At 46.5% G+C, this 20,747-nt stretch overlaps 2 protein-coding genes and 1 long non-coding RNA gene across 4 annotated transcripts; 1 reads left to right on the top strand and 2 right to left on the bottom strand.

The window, feature by feature from the left end:
- Positions 1 to 1,422: 1,422 nt before the first annotated feature.
- LOC140704282 (uncharacterized) lies at positions 1,423 to 9,293 on the bottom strand. The gene is made up of 6 exons (XM_078388123.1): positions 9,154 to 9,293; positions 7,530 to 8,080; positions 6,524 to 6,653; positions 5,229 to 5,299; positions 3,709 to 3,835; positions 1,423 to 3,500 (listed from the first exon to the last, which is right to left on the bottom strand). The coding sequence occupies exons 2-6, from the start codon at positions 7,875 to 7,877 to the stop codon at positions 2,215 to 2,217; spliced, it is 1,962 nt and encodes a 653-aa protein (XP_078244249.1). The 5' UTR covers positions 7,878 to 8,080; positions 9,154 to 9,293; the 3' UTR covers positions 1,423 to 2,214.
- LOC144587480 (uncharacterized) lies at positions 2,129 to 10,437 on the top strand. Its single transcript, XR_013542635.1, has 2 exons — positions 2,129 to 2,221; positions 10,276 to 10,437. It is a non-coding gene; the product is annotated as an uncharacterized LOC144587480 (long non-coding RNA).
- Positions 9,572 to 16,855, bottom strand: LOC140703960 (uncharacterized). Of its 2 annotated transcripts, XM_078388181.1 has the most exons (5): positions 16,687 to 16,855; positions 14,258 to 14,763; positions 12,621 to 12,691; positions 11,666 to 11,792; positions 9,572 to 11,460 (listed from the first exon to the last, which is right to left on the bottom strand). In XM_078388181.1, exons 2-5 carry the CDS (start codon positions 14,334 to 14,336, stop codon positions 10,682 to 10,684), a joined length of 1,056 nt encoding a protein of 351 aa, XP_078244307.1. In that variant the 5' UTR covers positions 14,337 to 14,763; positions 16,687 to 16,855; the 3' UTR covers positions 9,572 to 10,681. The 2 variants fall into 2 exon arrangements, with proteins under 2 accessions (XP_078244307.1, XP_078244305.1); XM_078388179.1 differs by lacking the exon at positions 16,687 to 16,855 and having other exon boundaries at positions 14,258 to 15,454.
- Between the last annotated feature and the right edge of the window lie 3,892 nt (positions 16,856 to 20,747).

Below are 20,747 nucleotides of genomic sequence, written 5' to 3'. Positions count from 1 at the left end.
TTTTAAAAAAACCTCAGAGTCGCCTTGCCAAAGGAGGAAAACCCCATCGGTACCTGCGAAATTAAACAGAACGGGGCGCCCTGCACAGCTGCACGCACGCGTGTATACACACACGCACACAAACACACACACACACACACACAGTGGTCCGGCAACCTTCCTCTGAAGGCCCCCCTCAAAAAAGGCACACTCAGCAGCAGCAGGTACCCCCACCATGACCGAGGAGCAAACTTTGAGAGGCGAGCCCAGGCAGCCTCCAGAGTTGAGGGAAGCAGGACGAAGAGGAGGAGGAAGCGCTGGCCGGGCTGGTGCTGGGGGAGCCGAGAGAGAAAGAGAGCCAGAGAGACGCTTCCCTGGAAGAGGCGGCAGCAGCTGCTGTTGGTGGCTTGGAGGCGCTCTTCGAGGACGGGCCAGGAGCGAGCTGCGCTCTCAGGCATCGCTTGGCTGCGACTCGTGGGAAAGGGCTGGCAGTGCACCTCGCTCACCGGCTCTCTCCCAAGACAGCGCCTCTTGCACCCTCCATCCAGTACTGCAGCCAGCAGACAAGCGGGCTGGCTGGCAGGCTGCAGTTCCTGATGGAGGGTGCAAGAGGCGCTGTCTTGGGAGAGCCGGCAAGCGAGGCAAGGCTTTTTTTGACTCTTGACACCAGAGGACGCGTGGGCACTTCAGGGGGGGACAGGCAAGGCGGGGGCCACAAACTATTGTCCGGCGGACTGCAAATGGCCCCCGGGCCGCATGTCTGAGACCCCTGGTGTAAAGGCTCTGGCCGGAGCGTCGTCCTCCCTCACAAAGGAACAAGAGGCTCAGAGAAACCCACCTGCACCGCCCATCGAGACCAAACAGCGGGGAGTTGATGCTCGAGAATTGGAGCGGGAACTGATAACGTTGACAGTAGCCACCTAGACAGGGGATGGTTTGGCGGGAAAAGGAGAGATGGACGTAATACTTGGGAGGGGGGGGTTGGTAAATGATATGTGTTGAAGACCCTTGGACTGGGAAATTGTAGAAGGTACGGGTCCCTAGGGAGGAAGCTGATTACCGAAGGAGAAGGGGGTGCTGCAGCGTCCTTCTTATTTTGGAGAGTCGGAGGCCAGAGAGTGGCGCTGACGGCTCAGAGAGCAGAAGGAAGCAGTAGACCGTGAAGAGCGAGAACGCCGATCATGGCATCTGGAAGAAGCCCAGAGGAAGGGGTACTTAATGGACCATGGACCCCTCTATGAGGAGAGGGGGACCCTTATGAGACGGAGGTGCGAGATGAGGAGATGACCCCGTTACCAGAACCGCAATTAGAGACTTTTGGCTTGGACAATACTAATCTGTTTTTGAAAGGTTGGAACGAGTTGAGTTGTAACCCCTTTGTAAAGGACATTTGGATGCCCTCGCTGGACCCGTTGGCGACGAGAGAAACTGCCAGAAGCTGAATTTGGTCAAACAGATTTATTGTTACATATTCTAATAAAGACTAGTTGTGATTTTTCAACACAAGTGTTTCCAGACTCTCACTTAAGACTAGGGGAGTCAAGATACGAACCCTAACAGTGGGCACAATATTTTGAGTTGTTCACAAAAGATTTCCCACACTCCTGGCACTCGTACAGTTGCTTTTCTCTATTGATTCTTTTTTGGTTCACAAGTTTTGAACTCTGAGCAAAGCATTTCTCGCAATCCTGGCATTTCTGTGGCTTCTCTCCCCTGTCGAGTACCTGACGGCTCAAAAGAGGTGATTTCCGTGAAAAACATTTCCCACATACCTTACATTTGTATCGTTTTTCTCCTGTGTGGACTCTCTGGTACACCAAAAGGTTCGAATGGCAAGAAAAACATTTCCGACCTTGTTGGCATGTATATGGTTTTTCTCCTGTGTGGACTCTCTGGTGAATCAGCAGATTTATACTCTGAGAAAAACACTTGCCACAGACCTGGCACCAGTATGATTTCTCTCTCGTGTGTACAGTCTGATGCTTCAGAAACTTTGAATTCTGAACGAAACATTTCCCAAATTCTTGACACTTGTAAACTTACCTTCCGGTGTGGATTCTTTGATAGTCCTTAAACTGGGAAATGTGATCAAAACTTTTCCACAGTCCTGGCATTTGCACATTTTCTCTCTTATATGAACACTTTTGTGCCTCAGAAGGTATGAGTTCTTACAAAAACAGGTCCCACACTCCTGACGCTTCTACAGTTTCTCACCGTTGTGGACTCTCTGATGCTTCACAAGGTGTGAATATTGAACAAATCATTTTCCACACTCGGGGCACTTGTTGACATGTGGAAATGTCCTCCTGTGTGGACATTATAATGATTCATAAGATGTGACTTCTGAGCAAATGCTTTCCTGCACTCCTTGCATTTGTAGAGTTTCTCTCCTGTGTGGACTCTCATATGCCTCACAAGCTGTGAATTCTGAGAAAAACAATTCCCACAATCCTTACATTTGTAGGGTTTTTCTCCTGTATGGACTCTCCGGTGCATCACAAGGTTTGAATTTTGAGAAAAACATTTCCCACAATCCTTACATTTGTAGGGTTTTTCTCCCATATGTACTCTTTTGTGCCTCACAAGGTTTGAGTTATGAGAAAAACACTTCTCACACTCCTGACATTTGTACAGTTTCTCACCTGTATGAACTCTTTTGTGCCTCCGAAGGTTTGATTTATGAGAAAAACACTTCTCACACTCCTGACATTTGTACGGTTTCTCTCCTGTGTGGACTCTCTGATGATTCACAAGGTTTGAATTCGAGGTAAAGCCTTTCCCACACTCCTGACATTGGTACGGTCTCTCACCAGTGTGCTGAGTCTGATGCTTCACGAACTTTGTCTTCTGAGGAAAACATTGCTTACACTCCTGGCATTTGTATGCATGTTCTCCTGTGTGGACTCTCTTATGATTTACAAGCAGTGAACTTTGAGCAAAACATTTATCACACTCCTTGCATTTGTGGGGTTTCTCTCCTGTATGGACTCTCTTGTGCACCACAAGGTGCGAATTTTGAGAAAAACATTTCCCACATTCTTGACATTTGTATGGTTTTTCTCCTCTGTGGACTCTCTGGTGGATCAAAAGGGTTGTACTGCAAAAAAAACATTTCAGGCACTCCAGGCATTCATACGATTTCTCTCTCGTATGACCTCTCTGATGCTTCATAATGTTTGGATTCCAGGTAAAACATTTCCCGCACTCCTGACATTGGTATGGTTTCTCTCCTGTGTGCTGAGTCGGATGCTTTCCCAAGTCTGTCTTCTGAGGAAAACATTTCTCATACTCCTTGCATTTGTGTGGCTTCTCCCTGACACTTTTCTTTGCAACGTGGGTCCTCTTGTGAAGGATCAGGGCCATCTTTTGGGCAAAATGTTTCCCACACACGATGCATTTGTTGGATTTCTCTCCAATACTTCTTTTATCATCAGTGTCAGTCGACCCGTATCTGACAAGATCCATTTTCTGCCCAAAGCACTTGCTGCTCTTTGGACATATGGCTGTTTTCTTCAAATTATCTGCAGAGAAGAGAGACAAGCACAGACCAAGGCTGAATTCTGCGAATGACCAGAAACGGACAATCTGCACCCAACATGTCGCTCTCTTGGCTCCTGGTGATGCCCTCTGCCATCTACATCATACTTTCATAACCCCCTTTCCAATCTCAGCATTTCTCTTCACCTTTTGGATTTTTTTTCCAATTACCAGGGAAAGAGTGGGCCTTACCCAGAGATGTCACCATCCTAGAATTCTCCTCCATGACTTCCCTCTGTAGGGCCCTCTGGTCAGGATCCAGCAGCGCCCACTCCTCCTGGGTGAAACACACCGCCACCTCTTCAAAGGTTACAGAAGCCTGGAGAAAAAAAGGATATTTTTCTAACAGCTCACACAGAGCCTATCTACTTTAATACAACCCTCCAAAACAGGTCACTGAACCAGGCGAGATAGAGATATAAAGGGATTTATCTGCCCCATGTTTGGGCTTGCCATAGGGAACTCTTGTGAGAAGCCGATCTGATACAGGACAGTCCTTCTTTTCTCACCATGGAGACAACTATGTTATACTTTCTTGATATACAGTAGGACACCCATATCCACGGGCAATCAGATCCAAGCTTCCCGCTGACGCTGAACAACACGGATTATGTTATGTTGCTGTTGTTTAGTCATTAAGTTGTGTCCGACTCTTCGTGGCCCCATGGACCAGAGCCCGCCAGGCCCTCCTGTCTTCCACTGCCTCCCGGAGTTTGGTAAAATTCATGTTGGTCACTTCGATGACACTGTCCAACCATCTCGTCCTCTGTTGTCCCTTTCTCCTCTTGCCTTCACTCTTTCCCAACATCAGGGGCTTTTCCAGGGAGTCTTCTCATGAGATGGCCAAAATAATGGAGCCTCAGATTCAGGATCTGTCCTTCCACTGAGCACTCAGGATTATGTTATAGCAAATTGTATTTTAATAGCGAATGCTTTCTATAGTGGGGTTCTGGCTATCTCTTGTAGCCAATTTTGGTAATGACCATGTGTAAAAAATATATATCTAGGAATTTTCTTTTAACATTTTTAATATTTGCATACTGTGGGTAAGTGAATCTGCAGATATTGATCCAGCAGATAAAGGGGTACTGCTGTATAGGTGTTAAAGCAAGGAACCTCTTTATAAAAAGAGGCAACCACCCAAAGTCAGGACAGGACTACAAAGGGCTTTTAAGAGTTAAAATTCTCAAAGTTGTGGGTCTGGATGGGTGACTCCATCAGTTTTCATTCCTCTCACGTTTAATATCTCAATTTCCTGAAATCCCACATGCAAAGCACTTTATTATTTATTTATTTGTTTGTTTGTTTGTTTGTTTGTTTGTTTGTTTATTCATTCATTCATTCATTCATTCATTCATTCATTCATTGGACTTATATACCGCCCCATAGCGCTACAAGCACTCTCCGGGCGGTTTACAATTTAATTATACAGGCTACACATTGCCCCCCCAGCAAGCTGGGTACTCATTTTACCGACCTCGGAAGGATGGAAGGCTGAGTCAACCTTGAGCCGGCTACCTGGGATTTGAACCCCAGGTCGTGAGCACAGTTTTAGCTGCAGTACAGCGTTTTAACCACTGCGCCATGAGGTTTTTGTTTTGGAAATGTTCTGACACAAGCAAAACTGGAACAAATGCCCCCTTGATTCTTCCCAGGGATGGGATGAGAGCATTTGCTATATGGATGGACTGCAGTTTCGCCCTTCTGCTTACCTGATGGGGTTCCACTCCATCCGAAGGAAGGGAAGATGGCGGAGTCCTTGCTACTGGCATCATTCCAGCTCCTGCATGGGAATGCGGCATCAGTTGCAACCGTTTCTCAGAGAGACAAAGATCAAAATCCTATAAACACGTACTAGAAAATAAGACCAAGACTAAAACTAATAAAAATCACAAAACATTTGTGTGACCTTAAAAACTAATTGCTGTCTTTTACTCAGACAGCAACCCCAGAATTTGTCTGAGGAAGAGGATTTGCCCCTGAGACCTTTTTGTCTACTTTAATTTTAATGTTGTTTTGCTTTTGGCCTGCTATGCTAGCACAGATTCACACGGCTTCCTTTTTCTAAAACTTACAAGGAAGTAACTCCAGTAAAATGCAAAAGATTGCAATGAACAGCCAGCTATTAGTTCTTAGGAGAGCTCATTGCCACTGAAACTCAGAATTGCCATGAAGCCCACGGGATGATCACAGCTCACTTATTCTTCTACAACCAGACCTACCTCACAGGATTGTTGTTTTCAGGCCTGAGTTGTTAAGAACAAAACTCCAAGGTCTTGAGCTCATTGAGTCAAACATGGGATACAAACAGAATCATTGAATCAATGAGTGGAGAGACCAACCAGCGATGCAATGACAACTGGACGGAATGAGACAACTTGGATCCTGCCCTATCCTGAATTTGTGTTTCAGGCACATAGATATAATCTCCATTTCCTTTGGGTGGAGCTGCACCTTTTCTCTTTGACTGTCTGACCAGGAACCTAAGCATTTCTTTTCTCATTTAAAGTCCTTAAAGTGTTGGTAATTAAAACATTCCAGCTCCTGTGTGAGAGATGCTGAGAACGTGGAGTCAGTTGCGTATATTTCTCACAGAAACATATGCAATTTTCTCTCCCATAAACTTAAACTCTCCTCCTTTGGGCACCTCATGAAAAGGGAAGATTCTCTGGAAAAGACAATCCTGCGGGGAAAAGTGGACGGCAGCAGGAAAAGAGGAAGAACAAATACGAGATGGACTGGTAACCTAAAGGAAGTCACAGACTGCAGTTTGCAAGAGCTGAGCTAGGGCAGTTGAGGACAGAACATTATTCTGGGAGATGGCTCATTCATGGGGTTGTTATTACTCAGAGGTGACACGTCAACACATAACAACCATTAAAACAAAATGTATAGAAATGGGGGGGGGGAGATACTCAGGGAGATATCAACGCAGCCCGTGCTTCTCCTCCATCCTTCAGACAAGGAGATCACCCTCTTCCTTTCCCCTGCCGACATTTGAAATTACCCTGCAAACTGGCACCTCCTTCACCGCCTGGCGTGTTCCCCCTTGGCAGAAGATCCTGTCTGCTCTCCGGCTGTGCTGTCTTCTCTGTCACTGAGAAATCAGGCTGAATATCCACAGGGAGATTTTCCCCCTGAAAGAGCAATGAAAGATTCAATCAAAAGAACGACAGAAAAGGAATGAGAGAGGGACAAAGACTGGAAGGTTGGTGGTGGAATTTGGGGGTCAGGGGATGTCTGTCTTCTGGATATTTTCAAAGGACTGTAAGCCCCTTGTAGAACATCTTAAAAGATCCTCCTTTAAATTTGCCACCCATTAAGTGGGAGGTGGACTATTTCTGGAGTGTATGTAATAATAATAATTGTGTGCCATCAAGTCGATTCTGAAAACCTTTTCAGGGTTTTCCAGGTAGAGAAGTGGTTTTCCATTCCCTTTTTAAGGGGGTATTTCTGTTACTGTGCAGGTGGCCCAAGGCTACCCAGGCTGACTTTTTCCTCGGGAAGCCCAGTGGTGGGAATCGAACTCCCAGCCTCTGGCTCTGCAGCCACGCACCTCAACCACTGAGATATCCACCCAGTCCCTGCACTGGATCTCTCATCCGTTAGATAAAAGATGGAGGACTTCTGGAGTGTAGGAAGAGGTAGAGAGCCACCACCTCCAATCCCATCAGAAACCTCACCGTCTCTTTTGGTGGTGTCTCTGGGGCAGAAAGAGAAATCTGGAATTTTCTTAGAGAAAAAATAGCAAGGGTGGCTTCTTTCAAAGGAGGATCAAGCTTTCCACAGACATCTGGAAGGGTTTTTCTACTCTGAATCAAGATCCATGCTTCCTGTAGACTTTACTCTTTACTCCAAAGAGAAGTGGCGGTGCACCAAAGCTAGGCAGAACCGCAGAAGCTTGGGGGGGCCATGGCAGCACGAGGGGCCTCAGGAGGGGCTGTGGGGCAGAGGAAGGGGCCACAGGGACGGAGGTGACCCGTCTTAAGAGCCCCAAGTGGGAATCCTCTCACCTCCTGCTCCTCTTCTGCCTGACTCAGGAGGAAGCCTTCGGCCAGGGCCACCGCCTGGGAACTGGTCTCCGCTCCACATTCCCTCACCCAGCTGGACATCACCGGGGGAAGGATGGCCAGGAACTGCTCCAGGACCACCAGGTCCAGGATCTGAGCCTTGGTGTGCCTTTCTGGCTTCAGCCACCGACGACAGAGATAGTGGAGTCGGCTGCAAGCTTCTCGGGGCCCTTCTGCTTCCTTGTAGGAGAACCGCCTGAAGCTCTGGAGTTGTGTATCTGAGCTGACAACATCCTCCTCCAAGATTTTCCGCAATGATTTCTCCAGGAATCCGCCACTGCTCTCAGCCATGAGGACATCAGAAGCTATTCCTCAATCAAGGCCAACGAACTTCTGCTCCTCGATTGCTGGTTTACGTTCTCAGCCAGCCTTCGGTGGAATCAAAGAAGTCCTTCCTTCTCTCTCTCTCTCTGTGAGGAAAGACTGGCTTTATCAGACGACACTCTTCACGGGCTGCAAAGTCAGGACATTTTTCTGCTAATCATCATTACATTCTAGGAGAAAGAAAAAAAAGTTGGAATTGACAAAAGCCGCCAGCCACAGCTCCCCTCTCCTCTTCCTCCATCTCCTGCTGAGGGCTCAGTTCACCTGTCTCACACCTAACCACGACAACATGGGTATTAATTTAGGGGGTCTCCAAACTAAGCGAAAGAGCAGTCTGGACATCTCAGTGAGTCAGGCGCTTTGCAGAGGAGTCAGAGGTTGGGAGTTCGATTCCCCCTCTGTGCCTCCTGCCAGTCGAGCCAGCCTGGGTAGCTTTGGGGGAGGAACACAATCCCAGGTTGTCCCCAGAAGAAGGGAAGGGGTCACCACTTCTGTGTGTACTCCACTTAGAAAACCCTGAAAAGGGTCACCAAAGGTCAGAGCTGACTTGATAGCATAGGAGGAGGAGGAGCCCTGGGAAAATCCTATTTTTGGGCTCCTCTTCCCCGTCAACGGACAACCAAGCCAGCTTCTGTCGGTGGTCGTGCGGTCGGCCGAGGGGGGGGGGCTGCAAGGCTTTGCATCAGGAAACCAAACTTTGGGGGCCAATCTGGAGGAGGGGAAGAGATCCTCTCTCGCTGCCTATTCGCCTCCTCCAGGATCCCCCGACCCCAAATCCTTGGGGAGACTCACCATCCCCCCCCGAAGTGCATTGAGGGGCAAAAGGGAAAGGGGCTCCCCACATCCCTGACTGGAGCCTAGGCACCCTTGGGAGAAGCTGGCTCCCCTTTTCCCCTCCAGAGGAACTGAGAGGAGACACACAAGGGGATTATTTGGGAGGGAGAAGCCTTGGTCTTGGGAGACTTCCAACCCCCATCCCAGGTTGCCTTCCCCTCGAGAAATCCTAATTCCCTGCACTTAACCCTTGGCTTGCCTGAATGGTTCACTGGATCTTGCCACAATGCATCTGGAACCTTCCATTGCATTGCATAATGCAGTCCGTTTCCTCCCTCTTCGATTTTAGGGAAGGTCCAGGATCTCCACCTGCTCAGATTCCCCACCCAAATATCTCCTCTCCCCCCCCCCCCGCCCGCCTGCAACCACTCCAAAACAAAGAACAAAATCCGGAGCCACTCCTTCTCACCTGATCTCCTCTCCCATTTCCAGGGGGAGGTCTGGGCCTTTGAACCCTCCCTTTCAATCTTCCATCATCTCCCTCCCCTCAGACTCCTTTGCTCTTGGCTGCCACTCTTGTCTCCCACTTCCTATCATGTGACTGAAGCCAAGCCAGGCTCCTGGCAAGGGAAGCGCCGACCCCTCTGAGGTGCAGCCTGAGCTCGGAGGTGAAGGGCAGAGTCCGGCCTGGATTTGCTCCTCAGCAGCCCTGGGAGACGTTTTGGAAGCAGGATCTGTCGGGAAGCATCTTAGAGACTTTTGGCTTGGACAATACTAATTTGTTTTTGAAAGGACCCTGTGACGAGTTGAATTGTAGCCCCTTTGCAAAGGACGCTTGGATGCCCTTGATGGCCCCTTTGGCGACGAGAGAAACTGCAGAAGCTGAGTTTGGACAAACAGATTTATTGTTACATATTCTAATAAAGATTAGTTGTACTTTTTCAACTCACTTAAAACGAGGGGAGGCAAGATACGAACCCTTACAGTGGGCACAAGATTTGAGTTCTTCGCAAAAGACTTCCCACAATCCTGGCACTCGTACGGTTGCTTTCCTTGATTGATTCTTTTTTGGTTCACAAGTTGTGAAAACTCAGAGCAAAGCATTTCCCGCACTCCTGGCATTTGTGTGGCTTCTCTCCCGTGTCGAGTACCTGACGGCTCAAAAGAGGTGATTTCCGTGAAAAACATTTCCCACATTCCTTACATTTGTATCGTTTCTCTCCTGTGTGGACTCTCTGGTGACTCAAAAGATTTATACTCTGAGAAAAACACTTGTCACAGACCTGGCACCGGTATGATTTCTCTCTCGTGTGTACAGTCTGATGCTTCAGAAACTTTGAATTCTGAATGAAACATTTCCCAAATTCTTGACACTTGTACAGTAAACTTACCCTCCGGTGTGGATTCTTTGATAGTCCTCAAAATGGGAACTGTGATCAAAACATTTCCACACTCCTGGCATTTGCACATTTTCTCTCTTATACGAACACTTTTGTGCCTCAGAAGGTGTGAGTTCTTACAAAAACAGTTCTCACATTCCTGGCACTTCTACAGTTTCTTTACCTGTGTGGACTCTCTGATGCTTCACAAGGTGTGAATATTGAACAAATCATTTTCCACACTCGGGGCACTTGTTGACGTGTCCTCCTGTGTGGACATTATAATGATTCATAAGATGTGAATTCTGAGCAAATGCTTTCCCGCACTCTTTGCATTTGTAGACTTTCTCTCCTGTGTGGACTCTTTCATGCCTCACTAGCTGTGAAATCTGAGAAAAACAATTCCCGCAATCCTTACATTTGTATGGTTTTTCTCCTGTGTGGACTCTCTGGTGCACCAGAAGGTTTGAACTTTGAGAAAAACATTTCCCACATTCCTGGCATTTGCACGTTTTCTCTCCAATATGAACTCTTTTGTGCCTCAGAAGGTGTGAGTTCTGAGAAAAACACCTCTTACACTCCTGACATTTGTACGGTTTCTCTCCTGTGTGGACTCTCTCATGCCTCACAAGCCACGAATTGAGAAAAACATTTCCCACAATCCTTACATTTGTACGGTTTTTCTTCTCTGTGGACTCTCTGGCGCACCCGAAGTTTTGCACTTTGAGAAAAATATTTCCCACATTCCTGGCATTTGCACGTTTTCTCTCCTATATGAACTCTTTTGTGCCTCAGAAGGTGTGAGTTCTGAGAAAAACACCTCTTACACCCCTGACATTTGTACAGTTTCTCTCCTGTGTGGTGATTCTGATGCTTCACCAAGTCTGTCTTCTGAGGAAAACTTTTCTTACACTCCTGGTATTTGTATGGATATTCTCCTGTGTGGACTCTCTCATGCCTCACAAGCTGCGAATTCTGAGAAAAACATTTCCCACATTCATTACATTTGTATGGTTTCTCTCTCATATGGACTGTCTGATGCTTCAGAACATTTGGATTCCGGGTAAAAACTTTCCCGCACTCCTTTGATTGAAATGGTTTCTCTCCGCTGTGCCGAGTCTGATGCTTTTCCAAGTCTGTCTTCTGAGGAAAGCATTTCTCACAGTCCTGGCATTCATGTGGCTTCTCCCTTACACTATCCTTTGCAATGTGGGTCCTCTTGTGAAGGATCAGGGCCATCATTTGGACAAAATGTTTCCCACACATGATGCATCTGTAGGGTTTCTGTCCAGTATTTTTTTTTAAATCTGTGTGAGTATGTCCCATTCTCACAAGATCCGTTTTCTGCACAAAACACTTGCTGATATTTGCACATATGGCTGTTTTCTTCAAATTATCTGCAGAGAAGAGAGACAAGCACAGACAAATACTGAATTCTGGGTATGATCATGAAAAAAACCTCAGAGACCAGAAATGGACAATCTGTACCCACCTTGTCCCTCTGCCATCTACATCATTCTTTCGTAACCCCCTTTCCAATCTCAGCATTTCTCTCCACCCTTTGGGATTTTTTTCAATTACCAGGGAAAGAGTGGGCCTTACCCAGAAATGTCACCATTCTAGAATTCTCCTCCATGACTTCCCTCTGGAGGGCCCTCTGGTCAGGATCCAGCAGCGCCCACTCCTCCTGGGTGAAACACACGGCCACCTCTTCAAAGGTCACAGAACCCTGGAGAAAAAAAAGTATATTTTTTCTTACAGCTCACAAACAGCCTATCTACTTTTCAAAAAAAGAACCCCAAAAAGGTCTGTGGACTGCAGTTCTCAAGGAACAATGGCATACAAGATAGAGATATAAAGGATTTCCCTGCCCCATGTATGGGCTTGCCATAGGGAACTCTTGTGAGAAACCAATCTGATACAGGAGGGTCCTGCTTTTCTCACCATGGAGACAACTATGTTATACTTTCTTGATATACAGTAGGACCTCCATATCCACGGGAGATCAGATCCAAGCTTCCCGCTGATGCTGAACAACATGGATTACGTTATTGCAAATGCTATTTTTATAGCAAATGCTTTCTGTAGCATGGTTTCTTGCTCCCTCTTGTAGCCAGTTCTGGTCATGATACTGTGGACATAAATATTTCTAGGATTTTTCTTTTAATATTTTTATTATTTTCATACCATGGATAAGTGAATCAGCAGATACTGATCCCGCAGATAAAGGGGCACTACTATATAGGTGTTACAGTGAGGAACCCCTTCAAAAAAAGAGGCATCCACCCAAACTCAGGACAGGACAGAATACAAAGGTCTTTTAAGAGTTAAGCGCTCAAAGCTGTGGGGTCTGGATGGGTGACTCCATCAGTTTTCATTTCTCTCACATTTAATATCTCAATTTCCTGAAATCCCAAATACAAAGCACTTAATGGTTTTTGTTTTGGAAATGTTCGGACACAAGCAGAACTGGAACAAATGTCCCCTTAATTCTTCCCAGGGATGGGATGAGAGCATTTGCTATATGGATGGACTGCAGTTTCGCCCTTCTGCTTACCTGATGGGGTCCCACTCCGTCTGAAGGAAGGGAAGATGGCTGAGTCTTTGCTACTGGCATCATTCCAGCTCCTGTATGGGAATGCGGCATCAGTTGCAACCGTTTTTCAAAGAGACAAAAAATCCTACAAACATGTACTAGAAAATTAGACCAATACAGTGGTGCCTCGCATAACGAGCGCCCCGTTGAGCGATTAAATCGCTTAACAAGGGGCTCTGGGCCATCGCTGGAGCATTCGCTCAGCGATGGCCCCTATGGAGGTTTTTCGCTTTGCGATATTCGCTAAGCGATTCGCTTAGCGAATATCGCATAACGAAGCGGGGGAGAACAGCTGATCGGCGGTTCCAAAATGGCCACTGGAAGGTCCACGCCAGATTTTCGCGCCCTGCCCTGGCGGCGCTATGGAAGAACTTCGCAAAGCGGTGAGTTTTCAAGCCATAGGAACGCATTGAACAAAGTTCAATGCGTTTCTATGGCTTTTTTATTTCCGCACAGCGATGTTTCCCATAGCGAGGGTTAATCCCCCTTGGCAGAAGATGCTGTCTGCTCTCCGGCTGTGCCGCCTTCTCTATTACTGAGAAATCAGGCTGAATGTCCACAGAGAGATTTTTCCCCTGAAAGAGCAACGAAGGATTAAATCCAGAAGGATGACAGAAAAGGAATGAGAAAGGGAGAAAGACTTGAAGGTTGGTGGTGGAATTTGGGGGTCAGGGGATGTCTGTCTCTGGATATTACCAAAGGACTGTAAGCCCCTTGTGGAACATCTTGAAAGATCCTCCTTTAAATTTGCCACCCATTAGATGGGAGGTGGACTATTTCTGGGGTATACGTAACAACAACAACAACAACAACAACAACAACAACAACAACAACAACAACAACAACAACAACAACAACAAAAACAACAACAACAACAACAACAACAAAAACAACAACAACAACAACAACAACAACAACAACAACAACAACAACAACAACAACAACAACAACAACAACAACTGTGTGCTGTCAAGTCCATTCTGACCTATGGCCACCCTTTTCAGTGTTTTCCAGGTAGAGAAGTGGTTTTCCATTCCCTTTTTAAGGGGGTATTTCTGTTACTGTGCAGGTGGCCCAAGGCTACCCAGGCTGACTTTTTCCTCAGGAAGCCCAGTGGGGGGAATTGAACTCCCAGCCTCTGGCTCTGCAGCCACGCACCTCAACCACTGAGATATCCACCCAGTCCCTGCACTGGATCTCTCATCCGTTAGATAAAAGATGGAGGACTTCTGGAGTGTAGGAAGAGGTAGAGAGACACCACCTCCAATCCCATCAGAAACCTCACCGTCTCCTTTGGTGGTCTCTCTGGGGCAGAAAGAGAAATCTGGAATTTTCTTACAGAAAAAATAGCAAGGGTGGCTTCTTTCAAAGGAGGATCAAGCTTTCCACAGACATCTAGAAGGGTTTTTCTACTCTGAATTCAGATCCATGCTTCCTGTAGACTTTACTCTTTACTCCAAAGAGAAGAGGGGGTGCACCAAAGCTAGGCAGAACCGCAGAAGCTTGGGGGGGGCATGGCAGGACGAGGGGCCTCAGGAGGGGCTGTGGGGCAGAGGAAGGGGCCACAGGGGCTGAGCCCCAAGTGGAAATCCCCTCACCTTCTGCTCCTCTTCTGCCTGGCTCAGGAGGAAGCCTTCGGCCAGGGCCACCGCCTGGGAACTGGTCTCCACTCCACATTCCCTCACCCAGCTGGACATCTCTGGGGGAAGGATGGCCAGGAACTGCTCCAGGATCACCAGGTCTAGGATCTGAGCCTTGGTGTGCCTTTCTGGCTTCAGCCACCGACGGCAGAGACGGTGGAGTCGGCTGCAAGCTTCTCGGGGCCCTTCCGCTTCCTCGTAGGAGAATCGTCTGAAAGGCTGGCACAGGACATCTGGACAGGCAGTGTCTTCATCTATTATATTCTTCTGTGTTCCTTCCTTGAATTTTGCACTGCTTCTAATTCTGGTAGCATTACGGCCTGTTTCTGCTTCAAGGCCTGCCGAATCTTCCTTCATCATCTTTGATTCCTGCTCCAATTAAGCCTCTAGCGTTGTCAAAGGAGCCCCTCCATTTTTTTTTTCTGCCCTGAGACTTCCTTAACAGTCTCTGCTTCTAAAGCTCTCTGAAAGCAAAACGTTATTTGGTTAGTAACAAATGCACTGCAAGATAAAACAAACACAGAATATCCCTTTATGAGCCTCCCGGGTGTTATGATCATCAGGAGAAGCCTTTCTCTCTGTCCTGCCACCTTCACAGGTGCATTGGGTGGAGATGCGAGAGAGGGCCTCTGTGGCTGCTCCCAGAGACTATGGAACTCCCTCCCACTGGAGGCCAGGCTGGCCCCATCTTTGCTTCCCTTCCACAAGCAGGCAAAGAGCTTTCTCTTCACGCAAGGTTTCCCTTAATGACCCGAGAGGTTTTTTAAATGAATGGTTGTGCCTTACGGCTTTGAATGTGCTTTTGGTGTTGATTTTTTTTACCGTGTTTGAGTGTGGCATTTGTATGATCCTTTTAAAGGTTTCTACAACTACTGTTTTAAGCATTAGCTATTGGATTTTAATGAAGTAAGCCACCTCGGGTCCTTTTTGAGGAAAAAGGTGGCATAAAAATATTTTAAATAAACATGGAAGATGCCAGTTCATAATGAAGTCTCGTTCTATGGAAAAATAGGAAATGGGCAAGGCTCAAAAGAAGATTAGAGATTTAAGGAGGTTTATTCTCAAAGGCTTTCATTGCTGGGATCTGTTGGTTGTTGTGGGTTTTTCGGGCTCTTTGGCCGTGTTCTGAAGGTTTTTCTTCCTAACGTTTCGCCAGTCTCTGTGGCCGGCATCTTCAGAGGACAGCACAGTGGGAATAAGGGCAGTGCTGTCTTCTGAAGATACCGGCCACAGAGACTGGCAAAACGTTAGGAAGAACAACCTTCAGAACACGGCCAAAGAGCCCGAAAAACCCACAACAACCATTTGTTTGGACAGTTGAGTATTTATAACTGTGGGATCAACTTTCGTCATTTTCAGGAGATGGAATAGGGTATTAAAAATATTTTAAATAAATATAAATAAGTCTTTCTCCATTAACAGCTGTTTAGGGGAGCTCAGCAGTGGCAGCTATCCCCCAGCCCCTTCCACCTGAGCCCCCTGCAATCTTCCTTAACAAGAGGAAAGACCTGTGCAGGTGTCTTAATTATAACAATAATCGTGCACCGCCAGGTCAATTCTGACAGAAGACAACCTTTCCACAGTTTTCCTGGTAGAGAGTACTCAGAGGTTCTTTCCTTCTTTTTTGGGATATTTCTGGGGCTGTGCAGCTGGCCCAAGGCTACTCAGGGTGCTGGCTCTTCTCCCAAGGAGGCCTAGTGGGGGGAATCGAACTCCCAACCTCTGGATCCACAGCTGGAGACCTATTGAAGCTCTTGCTTTCCAGAGGTGTTGGAAGGAACTGCCTCTCACCAGCATTGAAAGAACATGGAATTCATAGCCTTTTGCTTTTTCAACACAAAAGTGTGCTGTTGTTGTTTTTACTTCTCCTCCCTTATCTCAAGCCCCAAAATGTTGTTTTTTTGGAGGGGGAGGCAGGCCAGCCTTCCTGATGATGAAAATGGGCTGCCTCTTTGCCAGACAAAGGCTGCCCCCCCAGGACCTCTTGCTTCTTGCCGAACACACACACACACACACACACACACACACACACACACACACACACACACACACACACACACACACACACACACACACACACACACACACACACACACACACACACACACACACACGGCTGATCCTCCCCTTCTTTTGGCACCAGAGGCAGGAAAGCTCCTCCAATGTTTCTCTGCAAGCTCCTAGCAGTAAAAAAATAAAATGAGGGTTAATTAGCTGAACTAATAATCTAGCATCTTTTTAAGGCCTCCCTATTTGGGGGGGCAACCTTTCCTTTTCTGGTCTGAGCCTGAGATTTAGGGGGTCCTCCCTCCCACTGCCCATGCCCCCCATACCACCACCACCACCCATCCATTCCCAGTACCATGCATGCCTCGGGAGGGGCTTACCTTCACACACCCCACAGGCCCAATGTGTGTATGTTGGGAGGGGGCTGGGGGGGCCCCAATCCCGGACAGAAATGCAGTCTTTGGGGGAACCAAAGTTCTAGGAACCAAAAAGGCCAGAGAGGGAGGGCCTTTTTTTGGAGGGGGAGCATTTACTATAAGGACACATGCGGGGGTTTCCTCTGCCTCTCTAGGAATCCCCACTCAGTGTATTTAACCCGTAGTTGGCAGCTCAGTTCCCAGGTTCTCCCCACATTGTTAAATGCTGTCAAGTCGCCTCCAATTCATTTTAGCACTGACAGGGAAAAAGACCCCAGAAAGAGCTAACCCTGAAACATTCACACCTAACTCAAAAGTATTTATGGCCAATATAGAATAACCATGTCATGCTTCTCCTTTGCTCCACCACCTTTTTGATGTAACACAGACCTGGGCAAAGTGCGGCCCGAGGGCCACATACGGCCCGCTGGCCGTTCCTGTCTGGCCCACAGAGAGTTTTGAACCTCGAAACCATTTATAGCTTTTTGTCTAAAGTTGATCAGTTGCTTATCTTTAAACATACTGCAAAAAAAAAAAACACTCTTTAGTATTTGTGAAGATTAACAAGTTTAAAATAAAACAATCATAACATCACTGTTTCATTTTATTTTTAAGTAAAGTTGGTTCGCCCCCCCAACACAGTTCAAATTTTTCATGTGCCCCCCCCCATAGAAATTAATTGCCCACCCCTGATGTAACAGATGGCCCATCATTGGAATGCTTGCAGGAGGAAGCCGCATGGATTGTTGTACCATTCACACGTGATTCACAGCATGGAAGGCCGTAGATCAGGGCCCAAGAAGAAAACACATCAACACACCAATAGATAAGGGGAAACGGATACTCTGGTCTCCAGATTTTCAGGCGCATCATCTTGGGCCCCGGTCAAGGAAAGATGGGGGCACAATATGCATATTCACAAATGACCAATAGATTAGCGTTGTTGGCATCGTTTGCCCAATGAGGGACTGGATCCAAAGTTGGGGTACAAGTCAAGTGACCCATAGAACAGGAGTACTTTTATTGCTCTATGTTTGTATCAATATAAAACATAAGTACTCTGTATTCTCGGAGACTTCTTCTTAAGGGAAGTCCCAGCTGACGTTTCTTCGCTCTTTGCTATTCAAAATTTCAAAATGAAATCGGACCTTCGGTTCAGCTGTTTGCTCTCTCCCCCGATTTCTTGCCGGAAAACCGAATCCCCAAATTGGCCGGTAGCAAGTCCATCACACATTGGGGTCCTCCTCTTTTCCTGCTGCCGTACACCTTTTTTTCTTTTCTTTTGCACCCCAGAAGAGTTCTGGCTTCTTAGGGGACTGGAATTTTTTATCCTCCTCCTCGTACTGATGGAAGGGCTCCATGGCTTCCCCGTGTTAGAAGTCGCCCTAATGTTACCTCTTCCTTCCCCTTGCCAAGTTGTTCCCATATGTTATCCATCGGTTGATCCTGTGCCAGCAATTCTCACCCAGTCCTCCTCGTTCACCTCCTTTATGACTTCTCGGATCCCCCCTGTATGTCTCTATAAGGAGCCAAAGCTAGGCGGCTGCACCAAAAGCCTATTTTTCCCCACCCATTTTCAATCTCTATTCTTTTAAACTGTCTAATTTTCTTTCCTATTCCCCACCACAGATCACAAAAAAATGAGTCGTGCCTGGTGGTGAAACTAAATTTTAATCCCAACTCTGATGGAGGCTGACTGTGACTATCTTACCTTGTTTTCCCTAGCCAAATAAGAAATTACAGTATTTGAATTTCAATGAAAAGGTGAAGGGGGAGTCGAGGGAATGCAAAGTCCTTGGTGGCCTTCTGTTTAAAGAGTTGGGTGATAAATTTGAAAGGGCTAGCTGAGGAGGAATTTGAAAGCACATTCCCTTCCCAAAACGCCTTGTCAGACTGCATCTTTATCCATCTGTATCAAACCTGTTTTTTCAGTTTTCTAAATGTTATTGTTCCTAATGTCTGCTTTATGTTCATTTGGCCTTTGAGGTAGTGATGGCACCTCGTATTAAAGGGTGCACGGGGTTTTAACAAGGCTACCTCCTGGGGGGGGGGAAATCTTATTTCTTATTTATTTGATTCCTATACCACCCATCCGGCAGCCAAGGCCACTCACATCTCAACACCTAGACATTTTATCAAAGTCATCATTTAAGTTTTATTGTCACTACACATTGTTGTATACTTGATGTTTAGAAACACGGTTCTCTTTAATTTTCCTCTACAGATGAAGGTGTGGTTATTAACTAAGGCAGCTGGGAACTTTTTTTTCCTTTCTTTAATTTTCTTTAAAACATTTTTACCACCTTCCTCCCCAAAAAGGACTCAAGGAAGCATAGCTTCTTGAGATGAAGACAGCTAAGCATGACCTATACTGAAACTTGTATTCAAGGAAACCATCGGTTATGTAACTCACAGCAACCGGGATTCTCTGGTTCTATACTGTAAAAGGCTGATTTTATTTTAAAAAGCACTTTTACTTATCTTTTACTCTCCCTCCGTGGTAAGAATTTAAACACAATCCCTTGCGTGTCTCCCTCAGCCTGTCCTCCTACCCCTGAAATTAAACCTGCTACCCAGAGAGCTCATGGAGGAAACCCCCCCACACACACAATCTCTTCCTTAATTCTTGATGCCAGAAGTCAAGAGAAGGTCCAGAGAGCTTTTGGATACAGAATTGAGACACGGAGGGAGAGGTGCCATTTTGGTTTATCTGCCTCAGGCAGCAAAGTGGCTTGGGCCATAAAAGCCCCCACCCCTCCAGCTGCATCCCTTTCTGAGGCCCTCCCTGCAGATCTTGGCTCTCTCAGGATATCTCCCCTCTTGCAGAAAATGTCTCCTGATCACTCCCACAAACTGCTGTTTGTGGAAACTGCTGTTCCCCCCCTCCCTTTTCTGGCTCATTCAGTTCTTTTGGCATCTGCGAAAACAGAAAAGCCAAGGAAATTCCCTTTGAACTGCACTGTTTTGCCTTCTCAGGAGCTGGGTCGTTCCCTCCTGGATTTGAGTGAAAGGCTCAGAAACCGCTCTACTGCCCCCCCCCCAATGTCTTTCCCAACTCAACCCAAGCCAGCAATCCCCACTCTTCCTCCTTTTCCTTCCATTATCTGTCTTTTTTTCTGCCTTTTTCAGTGAGCCAACTTTGGAGTGATACGTTGGAATGACCCCTCTTAAAGTTGTTGTACAGTAGGATCTCCATGTCCTCAGGATCAGGATCACTCATCTGTGGTCTGAAAATATTAAAAATATTAAAAGAAACAAAACCACCCTAGAAATAAGTATTTCCATTATGTATTTAGCAGGACTGGGCACAAGAGGGAGCCAGAGACTATGCTATGGATTCTTGTGGTTGAAGAACACATACCATGGTCTCTGGCCCTCTCTAGTGGCCAGTTCTGGTAATGCACGTGAAAACAATACCAAAGAGGGCCTCCCACCAAAATAAGACTCTGGTTAGAGCAGCAAGAAGTCACTTTACAACAGGCTTCAAAGCAAAGTATGAAGACCAAAGAATAATGAAGTAAAACCCAATGTAGACAAATTCCATCAATGCAGCACATAAATGGAGTTTATGCCCCATCATATGTACAAAAGCAGATCTAGCAAATGGCCGAGAGAATGCTATTGAAATAGCCTCCTTCTCTATGATAGCTCAATAATCTTAACATTTTAATAGAATTTTAATCTTACCTAATGTAAACTTAATGTATGTCCATAATTCTAAATTGTGCAATACTCTGAGGCAAAGAAAGCAAGAGAGCATCTAATTTCCAGACAAAGCGTTTCAAGGTAAAATATGAACAACTCAAAAGAAAAAAAGTCAGATAGGTGGTATGGTGACAAGAGACTTCCCTTTCACATATCATAGCCAGTCTTAGCAGTAGACCACTGGTTCTTAACCTTGGGTTACTCAGGAGTTTTGGACTGCAACTCCCAGAAGCCTTCACCACCAGCTGTCCTGACTGGGGTTTCTGGGAGTTGCAGTTCAAAAGCATCCGAGTAACAAAGGTTAAGAACCACTGCAGTAG

The sequence above is a fragment of the Pogona vitticeps genome, chromosome 2, assembly GCF_051106095.1.
Source record: "Pogona vitticeps strain Pit_001003342236 chromosome 2, PviZW2.1, whole genome shotgun sequence".
NCBI classification, from domain to species: Eukaryota; Metazoa; Chordata; class Lepidosauria; order Squamata; family Agamidae; genus Pogona; species Pogona vitticeps.
The sequence above is the reverse complement of the archived record's forward strand: the minus strand, read 5'-3'. Positions and strand labels throughout refer to the sequence as shown.

What these genes read in the sequence shown, in the direction of transcription:
- LOC140703960 (XM_078388181.1), bottom strand. Translation starts at nt 14,336, where the DNA reads ATGTGGAGTGGAGACCAGTTCCCAGGCGGTGGCCCTGGCCGAAGGCTT. An exon ending in AGGCAGAAGAGGAGCAGAAG is followed by an intron (nt 12,692 to 14,257) that starts GTGAGGGGATTT and finishes ATTCCCATACAG; the next exon opens with GAGCTGGAATGATGCCAGTA. An exon ending in ACGGAGTGGGACCCCATCAG is followed by an intron (nt 11,793 to 12,620) that starts GTAAGCAGAAGG and finishes TTTTTTCTCCAG; the next exon opens with GGTTCTGTGACCTTTGAAGA.
- LOC140704282 (XM_078388123.1), bottom strand. Translation starts at nt 7,877, where the DNA reads ATGGCTGAGAGCAGTGGCGGATTCCTGGAGAAATCATTGCGGAAAATC. An exon ending in ATGGAGTGGAACCCCATCAG is followed by an intron (nt 3,836 to 5,228) that starts GTAAGCAGAAGG and finishes TTTTTTCTCCAG; the next exon opens with GCTTCTGTAACCTTTGAAGA. An exon ending in TAGGATGGTGACATCTCTGG is followed by an intron (nt 3,501 to 3,708) that starts GTAAGGCCCACT and finishes TCTTCTCTGCAG; the next exon opens with ATAATTTGAAGAAAACAGCC.